At 33.3% G+C, this 12,739-nt stretch overlaps 1 protein-coding gene across 3 annotated transcripts in view; it reads left to right on the top strand.

Annotated features, from left to right (window-relative positions):
- LOC149537536 (FAD-dependent oxidoreductase family protein) overlaps positions 1-11,486 on the top strand; it is a 48,139-nt gene extending 36,653 nt beyond the window's left edge. For all 3 annotated transcript variants that reach the window (XM_089798940.1, XM_089798941.1, XM_089798942.1), the window contains 2 exons: positions 10,552-10,678; positions 10,778-11,486. In XM_089798940.1, the coding sequence (XP_089655066.1) occupies positions 10,552-10,678; positions 10,778-11,285 (635 nt within the window). In that variant the 3' untranslated portion in view covers positions 11,286-11,486. The remainder of the gene's footprint in view (positions 1-10,551; positions 10,679-10,777) is intronic.
- The last annotated feature ends 1,253 nt before the right edge of the window (positions 11,487-12,739 follow it).

The following is a 12,739-nucleotide window of genomic DNA, read 5'->3' as shown; positions in this document are numbered from 1 at the left end:
TCTTGTTGAGAAAGTTAATAAGAAGTCAACAACTTTGTTTGATCCTTACAAGAGGATACTAGCAAGATGCAGGAGACACTCATTCACTGGACAAAAGAAAGGATGGAGATTCACAACGCATCAACCAAGGTTGATGATGCCAAACCTTCCTTCTTAAGATCGAGTAATGAGAAATGCAAGCATCCCCTTTGGACGAGTCATTGAAGCAATTTAAGCAAGATTGGGTTGATGGTGGATGACAAATGGTCATATCTCTCAAGGACTTCATAGATTTGTGAATAAAGTATCCATCCTCGAATGGTAATATCATCTACAACAATTATATGAAGCGGGAGATTGACAATGGGGTATGGGACACCTTAAATTATAAAGAGGATAAAGGCACGAGCACATATCCACTTAAGAAATGGGAGGATATGGACAAAAAAGAATCAACAATTGCCCCATTCAAGTAGATATCACCCAACACAAGGTCAAAGAAGATGCTTGCATGAATTTTGGCAACATTTATCCATCATCTTTATGGAGATGTAGACTCTACCAATGATGCGTCAAATGAGACAACTCTTTTGTTAGTTGAAGCAAAGAACACATTGGGAATGGTGTGGCAACATACAACTCTCAGCGTCACAAACCAATAGTTGTTGAGGATGACCAAGACACTTTAAGGTATCATGAGAATTTTCTTGGCAACTATGGGTAGGGGATTATTTATATCAGAGTAGAGCAGAAAAAGTTTATTGGAGATCTTTGTAGTGTTGGATCTAGAGCATTTAGGGAAGGAGCGCACACAATCATGATGCGGCATGGAGATTTCAACAGACATGGCTACTGCCATCTGTCTGTCCATGGTTTGGGATCCTACAACATGTTAGGCAATAAATAGTTTCCAGATTGCTTTAGGGAAAGCAGTCTTTGGGTTGAGAGGGTTGTATTGTTCCCAATTTTTATAAAATGTCTTAATTAAGTTAATTAATGAAGTGGTATCAAATAATATTTTGAGAACTTGTTTAGTTAATTAATTAAATTATTAAATAAAGGGACCAAAATAAGAAAATAATGTGGCCATATGGCCTATTATAAGTTTCTAGATGTATTTGAACTCTTTCTTGTATTGCCTAAAGCTAGAGGCTAAAGGTGGTTTGGTTGTTTATAGTTTCGGAGGTGGAAGACCTTCCCTAGTCTATATTAGCAATTTTGGTGGGAGTCATTTCTCACCCTTATCTTTTGTTGGAAATAGTATTATGATATTTCACATTGTACTTAAAATTTGTGCATACGAATATGATCTGAGAATACAACTCTCAAATTAACTCATTGTTCTGTGGTGATTACATTGGATGTATTAAATTAAGTTTGAATTGTATTTTGCATTTTATTTGCGATTCCATAGCTTAAGTGATTATAAAGTGTTGAAGGGTACCAAGTGTCAGAGGATGTTGAGTTTTGAAGAGTATTGAAGGTAGAGTACAACATGCATTCCTGCAGTGTGTGATGTGCGGAGTACAATCTTGTGGTGTGCACAGTGTTGGGTGTAGGGATTAAAGTGCAAAGTGTGGTCCTCAACTCATGTAGTATGCAGCATGCGAAGTGCATAGTGCAGTTCACAATGTGTAGATTATATTGTTGTGCGTGACATAGTGGAAGTGTGCACGGTATAGTGGAATGCCAAAGGCGTTAGTGTGAGTGCCATATGATGTGGAGACCTATTGTGTCATCCAATACATTACAAGAGGCGACATTTCCAATGGCAAATAGTGTGTTTGCTAACCACTGAAATTGCAAATATAGACTAGGGAGGGTATTCCACCTTTGAAATTGTAAACATGACTCAATTCCAATAGGAATCACTAATACACAAGAAATATAAAACTCTACGATGACTTCCTACAGTGCCAACCATGACCTTATAAAGAACTCTAGGAAATTTCATGAAGGGTTATAAATAGGGATGTTTTATTTATTATTTTATTATTTTGGCCCTTTTTAATTTATAACTAAATTAATTAATTAAGGAATTCCTTTATAATATTATTTAAATTTTGGGACTGACTGCAGTGCTGTACTAGAAATAGTAGAAGTGGTGGCCGAGGTGGTGGTGGATTTGTGGATACATTGGCCATTAAGAGAGCCCACTATGTCCTATAGTGTTGCTTCTTCAAGGTTGATTATAACACCTTGATATTTAATTATACATGCTTTCATGGCTAGTTTGCTCTTTCCCTTTGCAATTGTTTCTCTTCCTAGACAGAAAGAAAGACATTTCTTTCTTTCTTTATTATTTTATCTATGGTCTTCTCACAAACTCTTGCTTCATGCTTCATGATGCCTGCCTAAGTAGTGTATGCCTCGATAAATAATTTTTTTACACTTGATGCAAAGCATAGTATTATGCTACATTCCCCAAGGACACATCCCCATCCGAAAAGACCAAGTCTCAGAAATGGGCATGTCCCCAGGACGGGGGCATAGGTAGGGGACGTCCCACCCTGTCTCGCTTTTTTGAAAATTCCCAAGAAACATTCCAAAAACTTGGGGACTTTGGGAATTTTTTTTGGGGACGTCCATACGTCTCGGGAACGGTTGTGGATGCCTTGGAGATGCCTTGGAAGTCCTTGGGACGGATGGGCGTCTCCGACATCAACACTTAAAAATATTTTTCTTTTATAAAACATTTTCTTTTAGAATTTTAAAGTGGGCCTCTCCTTCCAAGTTCACCCTAACATGCTTATTACTGTTTGGTAGTTAATTCTTACTACTGGGGGCCCTCCGATTAGTATTGACATCGTTACGTTAAGAATCATGGAATTAATATTGCTGTTACAGTCATGCTATAGGCTCAGAATTATATAGCAGACTGTTTGCAAGGTGCTGGAAAAGTTTGAAAAGTGCATTATAGATCTAGAATATGCATCCTTATGTCATTTTTTGGCAATACAATAGTGCTTGGTTAATCTTGGGTTGCTTTGGGTCCTTTGTGGAAAATATGGTGAATATTGGAAGTTGCATCAAGATATTGTCTTACTGTAACAAACCTATATCATGATCAGAACTGTATAGAGGACCTTTTTGTATTAATTTCAGTCCACTTACAATGAATTGGAAATTTAGTTTCAGAATTAAATGATAGTAGTGTGTTTCAATTTGGAAGGTAGGTTATTGTTCTTGTTGCTAGTGAAAATGATTTCTAAATTATGTTCTTGGGTATATTTCAAAATTTTATGTTATTATTTTAATATGACATGTACATTAACAATAATTCCAAATTATGAATGCATTATAGTATATTGAGCATTGAGTTTGTGTCATGCCCAAAAATACAAGGGTAAAACACACACATTTTTTTTTAATATTATAGTTAATTAATCTACCCTAACATACTAAAACTTGATCTGGATATGATCGTAACTCACTTAGAACTAATTAAAATATTAAGGCGTCAACCAAATAACTTATCGATCATCGAGTCTCTTAATCATTAAACTTGATCCATATATCTTCTAAATTCGTCATTCCTCAAGCAAGGGATAGTACACTCTATTTAAATACTATTTATATATATATATATATATTTTAATTTAATAAAACGATCATGTACTAACATGTAACATTATCTAAACAATTAAATAACAACTAAAGCTATCATCGAAAATAACAACTAACTTCAATCTCTATTAACAGTCCTAACTCAACATAATATCTAACACAAAATTATGAAACTAGCTAAAATAATACTAAAAATTAAAACAAGATAAATAACTATATTAATTTAACTTCTAACATACCACTCCTAACTTTTAAACTTTAATGCATGACTTATTTAACAACAAAAATATTTAACAATATAATTAAAAACATGCTAACATATCCTTATCTATGTTATTTTAATTAACTTAATTTTCAATACAATCCTAACATTAAGCAACTTAAATACAAGACTAATCTACCCAACTTTCCACATCAAACCATACATACATGTTGTGTTTAAAATTTCTTCAAATAAAGTAACGCTAACTTATCTATTATTAAAATATGCTAATTTCTAATTTAACCAAGTACTAACTACTTTTAACTAACACTAATTTCAATTTAAAAACAATTATAATTGTTTAGCATTTAAAAGAAATATACAAATTAACTTCTTAAACATATTACTGGACTAACTTTTTAAAAAAAAAGAAGGAAACTTCATGTAAAAACATACTTACTAATAAATAAATAAACATACAAATTTTAACTAATTAAAACTTGATAAAATTTTGCCTATCACTAAACAATAATGATGTTACAAATACTATTAACAAAAAAATACTATATAAAAATTTAAAACTTTATAATTTTAAAACTCATACTAGACTACCACAAAATATACTAATTCTATACACAAATTTATTAAATCACTAATAAATTAAAACTAACTAAATTAATATTTAACTGCATAACAACTTAATTACTAAACATTAATCTAAACTAAATTTCAAAAAAAAAAAAACTTTATTTAAAATCTACTTACTAATCTAATCTTAATAAATAACAAAAATAATATTAACATCTTCCTTTTATTCAAAAAAAAGAATAATTCTATTTAATTCTTAAATTAAATTATATTAACCTAAATTTACAACTAAAATAAATTACATTTAAAATTATCTATATATTAATACTAAAACTAAAATAACATCTAAATATAAATAAATAAATAAGAATTTTTAAATAAATATGACATTTATGAAACTTTTAAATAAATAAAACAAAACAAACTAATCTAAGAACTAATATGAATTCATTCCCTTACCCCACATGCAACTATAAAACAAAAAAAACAAAACACCTTTTTCTTTCATGGAAGAAACTATATTATATAAATGAGTTCAACCCCACTTGTGATCAACTCGAAAAAGTGTACATAGGAGCCAACATTTCTTGGAGAGCTAAAATTCTTATTGATCAGCTGAGAACCAACTCTCACCAACTTCGTTGTGAGACTGGGCGTTGGAAGAGGCCAAAGGAGGCCTGGGAAGAGAGAATTTGCAGATTTTGCAATTCTGGGAAAGTGGAAACTGAACAGCACTTTATTCTAGAATGTGAGGCCTACAAGGATAGCAGGGATAAGTTTGCGGATACTATATGTGACAGTTCTTGGCATAACCTGTTCAACGAAGAGTACATTGAGCAATTGGGGGGGCTCATCATTAGTCTACACAAGAGGCGAACAACGCTACTTAAGTCTGCTTGAGTTGTCTTGCTGTCCCATAGGCTATTTTTGGCCTCGTGGACGTTAAAATTTTATCTATCTATCTATCTATCATTCTTGGGCACCTTCCGAAGACAACACATGCTGCCCAAGAGTCAAAGGAAGATACGTATGCATGGCAGGGGAGGGGTAAGGTAAAAGGTAAGATGTGATATTTAAAAAAAAATAAATTAAACTTGACTTTCCCCAAAACCATGCCGCCCACTTTACGAGGAAGGTATTAATGCTAAAAGTTAGTTAAGTAAAATCATGGATATTTAAGATATTTAGCTTATTTGCTTTATGCATTTTCTTTGCTTATTTAATTACTATATTTTTAAAAATATTTTTAAACAAATGATTTCAAAGAGAATCAAAGTAAGAATATTTTCTGTTGCATCTCAAACATTAAAACATTTGTCATACAAAGATCAGATACTTTTTTACTCTTTGGGGCATTTATTATTTCTAAGTCTATTTTGTCTAAGTGTAGATTTATTTATTTTATTTTATTTAAATTTTTTTTTGCAAATATTTTCTAAGTATAGATTTTTTCGAACAATGTATTTTCTTTTTATAACAAAAGGGTTTATATACTTTTCTAATAGCATTTGCTAAATACCTAGTTAAACCAAAATTTTGGATACTTCATTTTAACAACACAAGATTGATTTTTAATTCCCAACAATCACGAAAATAAATCAATATTCTAAACATAACATATTTTTTTTTCTAAGTATGAAATTCTTCAAGCAACATATATATTTTTTTTAAAACATGGGTTTTATAACTTAGAACTCACTAATTTGTTTTCACAATAATGCAAGATTTATTTTATCTTCAATAAAGCACGAAATCGAATCAAAGTATCAACCATATCCATTTATTTTTTCTTAATGAAATTGAACTCAAAATTGCATAAAATTGAATGCTACCATTTTTTCTAATTTTCTATACAACATGCATAAATGGGAAATTACAAAATTCACATGACAAAAATATTATCAAACTTTTTTATATTATTCTACCTAGTTCAAGGCTCTGCCGGGAAAGAACCAGTAAGAAAACTCGACGTCCTTGCCACTTCCACAAAAAAGTTTGAATACCATTTTACAAAATATTACAATACAATTTGAGATTTCTTCTAAGTCCTTAACAAGGAATCCTTTTCAATAGCTTCGATACATCACGGTGATCATGGAGAAGACAAGAACTGACCCGGAGACAATCAAGCATAACATCAAGAACAAAACAAACATGCATCCCCATCCCGGTTTTGCACAATAGGTTCAATATTGAACCAGACTAGGGAGAAGGTGGATTTTTCGGATAGGAGACGTTGACCACAATACCATAACACAACCCTTTTGAGGCTAAAATCTCAGGAACTTTTTTGTTCCACAATGCCTTTTTGAGGCCAATAATCCAAGGATATCCATTCTTTCACTTTTTTCAAATTTCACAATTTCAAACATGGTATTTGATGACAAGTAGGGGCCCATAACACTCTACCCTCTTTCACTCTTCTCATCATGAGAAGAGACTCTACACTATCAGGGTCCAACTAAAGCCCTTCTCCCATACATGGCCACTGCTTCTCTATCGAAGGGTGAGTAATGCCAAAACAATCCACAAAATATCTTCGAAAATCAAACAAAAACATGAAGGAAAACCATTCAAGAAAACATGATTCAAACCCTTCCAAACATACCCAACATACATACGAGCATACCAATGCACAACACAATAACATAAGTATAAATCAAGCATGAAACAACGTGAGCAACATGATCAAACATGAACAAAGGAGATGAAGAACTCCTAGCTCCACAATATGGTTATGAAAAAATGAACAAGTTGAGAAGAGCTTTTCCTTCCTTTCCTTTAACCTTCAAACTTTTCTTTAAAACTAGAGATTGGGTAACAACCAAGACTTCTCAAAAATGCCTTTAAATAAGATCAAAACTCAACTACCTCTAAATTGCAATAACTTCTCCCACTTGCATAACATTCTAGAGGCTTCTAACCCAACTAAACTTAAGGTTAACCTCTAAGTGGAGTTAAGGTCATACAACCCAAGGTAACAACATTCAATTTTCGCACTAAAGTAAAAATAGACTTTTTGCATGACCACAAAAGTCAACAAAAGGGGCTAAGGGGGTGGAAAATGCCCCCAACCCATACCCATACCCCTTGGGTATTTAGAAGGGGTATTTAGATTTCATGTTTTAAAGTCTTTAGGATTAAATTAGGGACCTAACAATTGCTAGGAAAATTCTATGACTTTCTAATAACTTTCTAAAATGCAGATTACTCACTAATCAAGATTAGGGTAATTAACCTTGATTACTCACTGATTAGCAAAAAAGTCACTAGCGTAATCCGACTTAAATCATTAGGTCACTCGGTTAACCCTAACTATCATTATGGAATGCATAAAAAATTCACAAGTGTCAAGCGACACTATAAAAACACTGTTACGAAACATTAACATTTAAAGATTACAGAATGATACATTCATTCAAACTATGACACAAATAAAATACAAACAACGAGGTTTGCATTTTTTATCAGATTCAACCTTGGTTTCCACAGTTCGGTACATAGGGTTCAGTCTCGTCTCTCTGTTAGATTTTCTAGCTAAAATACCCTGCACACTCATTACACACATTAGTAGCTCAAGAAATCATATGCATATATGTATATAACGTATCAGAGAAATCACATAACTAAAACATCCATCTTTCAAATAATTAGTTGTTTATCTCGTCCTTTTGGATATTCTTAATCTTTAACATTGCATAATCAAAGCGTTAATTCTACATTCACTTACTTCATCAGTATACAGATTCATAAAGCATTAAATGACGAAATCAAATATCCAAAAGTAAAACATCACACAACACACAACATTTCTTCATATCCATTTCAATCTCTTATAACGGTTTTAACAGAGAAATTCTTATTTAATGAGTCTGTGCGAGGAGGGACCTTACAGTTTGATTATTGAAATGTTGTATGTTAAGGTTCTATGATGTTTAAATGGCATGGTTTATCCATGTCTTCAGATGAATGTAATGTATAAATCAAATTTCCCTATATATTTTATTTTTTCTCTATATTTATATAACTGTCCCTGTTTGTCATCACCCTTGACCCCAAAATTGGCAATTTTTTTTTTGCCGTCCCGTCCTGCCATCCCCTTCTTGGAAACTCGGGCAAACATAGGTATTATGTTTTGGTCTTTCAAAGACATACTTCCAAGCCTTGTCTCTAGCCCTTTTAGGATGTGCACCTACGTAGCTAGATGGACATGCGTTTACTGAGGCACTCACGGGCCCTGGAGCTGAGCCAGTTGTAGAAGAATCTCTTTTTACCGTTATCAACCAAATTATCAACTTACATATACACGTTGAAACCACAAAATTACAAATCAATATTTTAATTAAAAAATTAGCAAACAAACTAAATTAATTTAAATAATTTTAGACAGTTGAAACTTGAAAAAAAACCAAGAAAAAGTGTTACAGTTTGAGTTTTTAGGAAAAGTTGAGATTCTTGAGAAACCAGTGAAAAGTTCAGAAAAAGACTGTTAAAAAATGGTGTTAATTTCTGTTCATTATACTCTAAAATAACATACAGTACTTAGGAAATGCCATTATTGAATTCTTATAAACCCAGATGCAACTATAAGAAGATAAAATAAAAGAAAGAAAAAGAAATCTAAAGACCTACCTAAGAATCGGATTTTGCTTCAAAATCCTCTTCAAATCCGCTTCACATCAGATTTAAATCCTTGCAAATGACCTTGCAATACCTTGGAAGAGTGTTTTATGGCTCATTTTTTACTTCCATTAATGGCTGAAAATGCTATTGCTTATTGATTTGTGCATAGTTACACTTTCCATTGAGCTTAATAGGATTCATCACATCCTTCTATTAGTTCATTTTTTTTTTATAGTGAGAACAATCAATTTCTCTCTGTCAGCCACAAACTATCATATGGATGACCGGGGATTTGTCACACAACACTTTGATACCAAGAGAGTTAACATATCAACCTGTTTTCTTAAATCCAAAGCCTAAATTTGGGTATTACTGTAGTTGTTACTCTCTTCTCAGACTAGAGCTTGTGGCTGGAGATATATCACCAACCTCTTTGTCTTTTTGATCTTGGGTGTAGGATAGTCTGGTACTTTCCACTTCATCCTTTCTAAAAACAGATGTCTTTCTCAAGTTGATTCTTAGGTATTGCATTTCCTGGTGGAAGTAGCAAGTATTAATGGCTATTTCTACTAGGCAAAGGCTAGAAGTGTGTGTGCTACACCCTATGCTCAGTTTAGAGCTTGGAGGTGGAGAAAAATCATCAACCTCTTCACTTGACAAATCTTTGACCTTGGATGTTAGAAGAGCCTCCTTGATTGTGCTTCATCATTCCTACACATTGTTGATTCCCTTAGGTTCCTTTGTTAAGGACCACCCTTTCCAGTGCACATGGCAAGCATTAATGGCTGAAGCCAGAAGCTCCAATGTGACCATAAAACTTCCATTTTAGCCGATTTCAACGAGAAACATTGCTGGGCCACAAAATAGTGTTAAATCATAGTAACATCAAAATAAATGCCGTGTGTGCCATTCAAATATGTATACATTAACTGCAAAAAGGTAACAATACTTTTCTTAACTTAGTGTGTCTATTTCTTGTAAATGCTTATACCATGAGACCTCATGGATACTCTCTTCCGAAGGATTTTAGATCATTTGCATAATTTGCTTCAATTATACTCTAATAATGTGAGGAAGTATTTGATTATTAAAAGGAAAGCCGTAACTGTTGTGACGATTGTCACTTTAAGATCCATTCAAAAAGAGTCTGATGGCCAAACTAAGGCTAGACAATAAACTTCAACTAAAGCTAGCTTAAGCCACCTAAAGAAGGATTACATTACAACCTCCAAATCTGTCATTTTTTTGTTGAAATTTCTATTGGATGCCTAGGTAAGCATTCTCCCTCACAGATCATCATGTAAATACTGATGAAGATGGTTTGACTAAAATTGTGACCATTGTGCTTTAGATATCTTTACAATCAATGGCACTTAAGGATACGTTCTATCGAGTGGAAGTTGGAACATTGCATGGCTGTTTACATGGGCCAGAAAGAAAATTTGATATCACCTTCAGATTTTTCACTACACCGCAACTAAAGGAAAATATGTTGGAAGCTTGGATGTATTATATTTATTTTGAACACACTGAATTCAAACTCGTCGACTTCCCCTTTTTTTCCCCCTAAAACAGTTTTACTTATTGTACAGGTGAATATGATGCAGTAATTGTCTGTTTGGGTGCAAAAGCTAGTTTGTTACCAGAGCTGGCAGGAAAATTACCTCTTTCCACTTGCAGAGGTGTAATAGCTCACTTGGAATTATCAAGTACTGATAGGTAAGCTTGTATTCGAAACAAAGTCTTATGGATAGTGTTACTATGGAAAAAAACATCAAGAATGTAAAATAGTAATTTAATAATCATATAATATTTCAGGGATACATATGAGAATGAACAACCTTGTATACTATCAAGTGCATGGCTTGCAGCTCAAGGTCCACGCAAAATTCTCATCGGAGCAACAAAAGAGTGGAAATCATCAAACATGTCCTCTGATGTATCTAAAGAGGAAGCTTCTTCAGCACTTGAAGAACTCCTGCCAAAGGTATCTGCAATATACCCTCCAATTCAAAGCTGGATGGTTATGGGTTATCAAGCAGGTGTGAGGGCCATGCCTCCTCGCACCTCTTTAGGTGCATTGCCTATTATAGGTTGCATCGATGATTTTATGATAGAATATATTCAAAAGGACAAGGCAACTGAAAAGAAAAGTTATCATGCCCCTCAGCAAAAGACAATTTCCAAGTACTGGTTTGTGGGTGGCCTTGGCTCAAGGGGTCTCATATACCATGGATGGCTCGGAAAGATGATTGCCAAAGCAGTAACTTCAGGAGATCAAGATATTCTTCCTACTCAATTAACATCTTGGATGCTGTCCAACTAACAGTTTATGTTGATTAACCCAAGGCTTCTAATCTTCAGTTATGTTGTCTATTAAAAATGTTCTTCGTATTTAGCTAGCATCATAAATGCTGTTCAATTAACACCAGTTGTCCTTCGAAAGTTCATAAAAAGTTATTATGCTTTTTACCATGTAAGAATAGTATTTATTAATGATTATAATATTTCTGCTACTTTCTCTTTAGTGAGTGTACACATGATTGACAAGAGGTTTCATTTCCTGCTACAAAGTACCCACTAGTTTCTTACAAAGCCATAGCCATTTTATATATTTCACCTATAGAGTTTGTCTTATGACTCATGACACCTAGATGATAAATGAATTAATTCTCTTCTTCATGATTTTTCAAAGTTGAGTGGATTAATGTTAATATTAGTTGTAAGGCTTTGCACAATCAAGTGCTTCTCAATGTACTTAATCCGTCGTTTTAAATCTTATGTTGGGGCTAGCTTTTCAAGCTCGGGTCATTAATGTGTTTGTTAGTATAATGTGTTTGAACCTAGGTCCTTCGTCATAGCGTATCCCATCTTAGCTAGTTAGTGTTGTCTAATGGACATTTCTTGATGATTAAGCTTAGGAAACAAATTGAGACACATAATAATTACACAAATTCAACCATATAGTTTGATAAAAGCCTCAAAGGGAAGAAAACTATATGGAATGTAAATTCTTGTTGCATGCCACTAAATCAAAGGTTATACAAACTTTGCATTACCGAAATGCTTCATTTGAACACCAAAAATGTAACCTCAATACTCATTGTTTTGCTCTGCCTCCAATACTTGGGAAAACTCTTTCATGCTACAAAACTATCTCCCACAAGTGTTACCAAAAGTTTGTACCTGATCTAACTTTCCATATTTCATAACATGCTCATCTAGCCATCTCATAGTTTCCCATGGCTAATGGAAAGTCAAAAAACATCACAATCTTTCAACTTGAAAACTATTCGAGCTCTTTCATTCCCCTATGTTAGGAAGAGTTTGTTGCTTTAGTAGCGATGTTTTTTTTGCTTTACTATTGATGTGTTTGTTGTTGTTACACATGTTCCAATGGTGAATGTCTTGTTCACTATATGGAAAAACCATTGAGTGAGGGAAAATGACGATTTTGCCCTTTGTGGAAGTGGTTAATGCATCAAAATTGCATTTACAAGCACTTCAATAATATGCATCAAAGCCTTCAAGGATGTGCCAAATCAGCCCTTACACCTTCACACATTTTTCCAACTAAAAACCATCAAGTGAGGGCAAATGACGATTTTACCCCTTGTGGAAGTGGCTAATGCATCAAAATTGCATTTACAAGCACTTCAATAATATGCATCAAAGTCTTCAAGGATGTTCCAAATCACCCCTTACAACTTCACAGATTTTTCCAACTAATATTCTCTTTAGTCTCATTTAATTTGGTGACAATTAAGTTCTTCCAATTCA

Source organism: Cupressus sempervirens, chromosome 9 (genome assembly GCF_028749045.1).
Source record: "Cupressus sempervirens isolate cs-2001-9-10 chromosome 9, ASM2874904v1, whole genome shotgun sequence".
NCBI lineage: Eukaryota > Viridiplantae > Streptophyta > Pinopsida > Cupressales > Cupressaceae > Cupressus > Cupressus sempervirens.
Note: the sequence above shows the minus strand (reverse complement) of the source record. Positions and strands in the feature narration are given on the sequence as shown.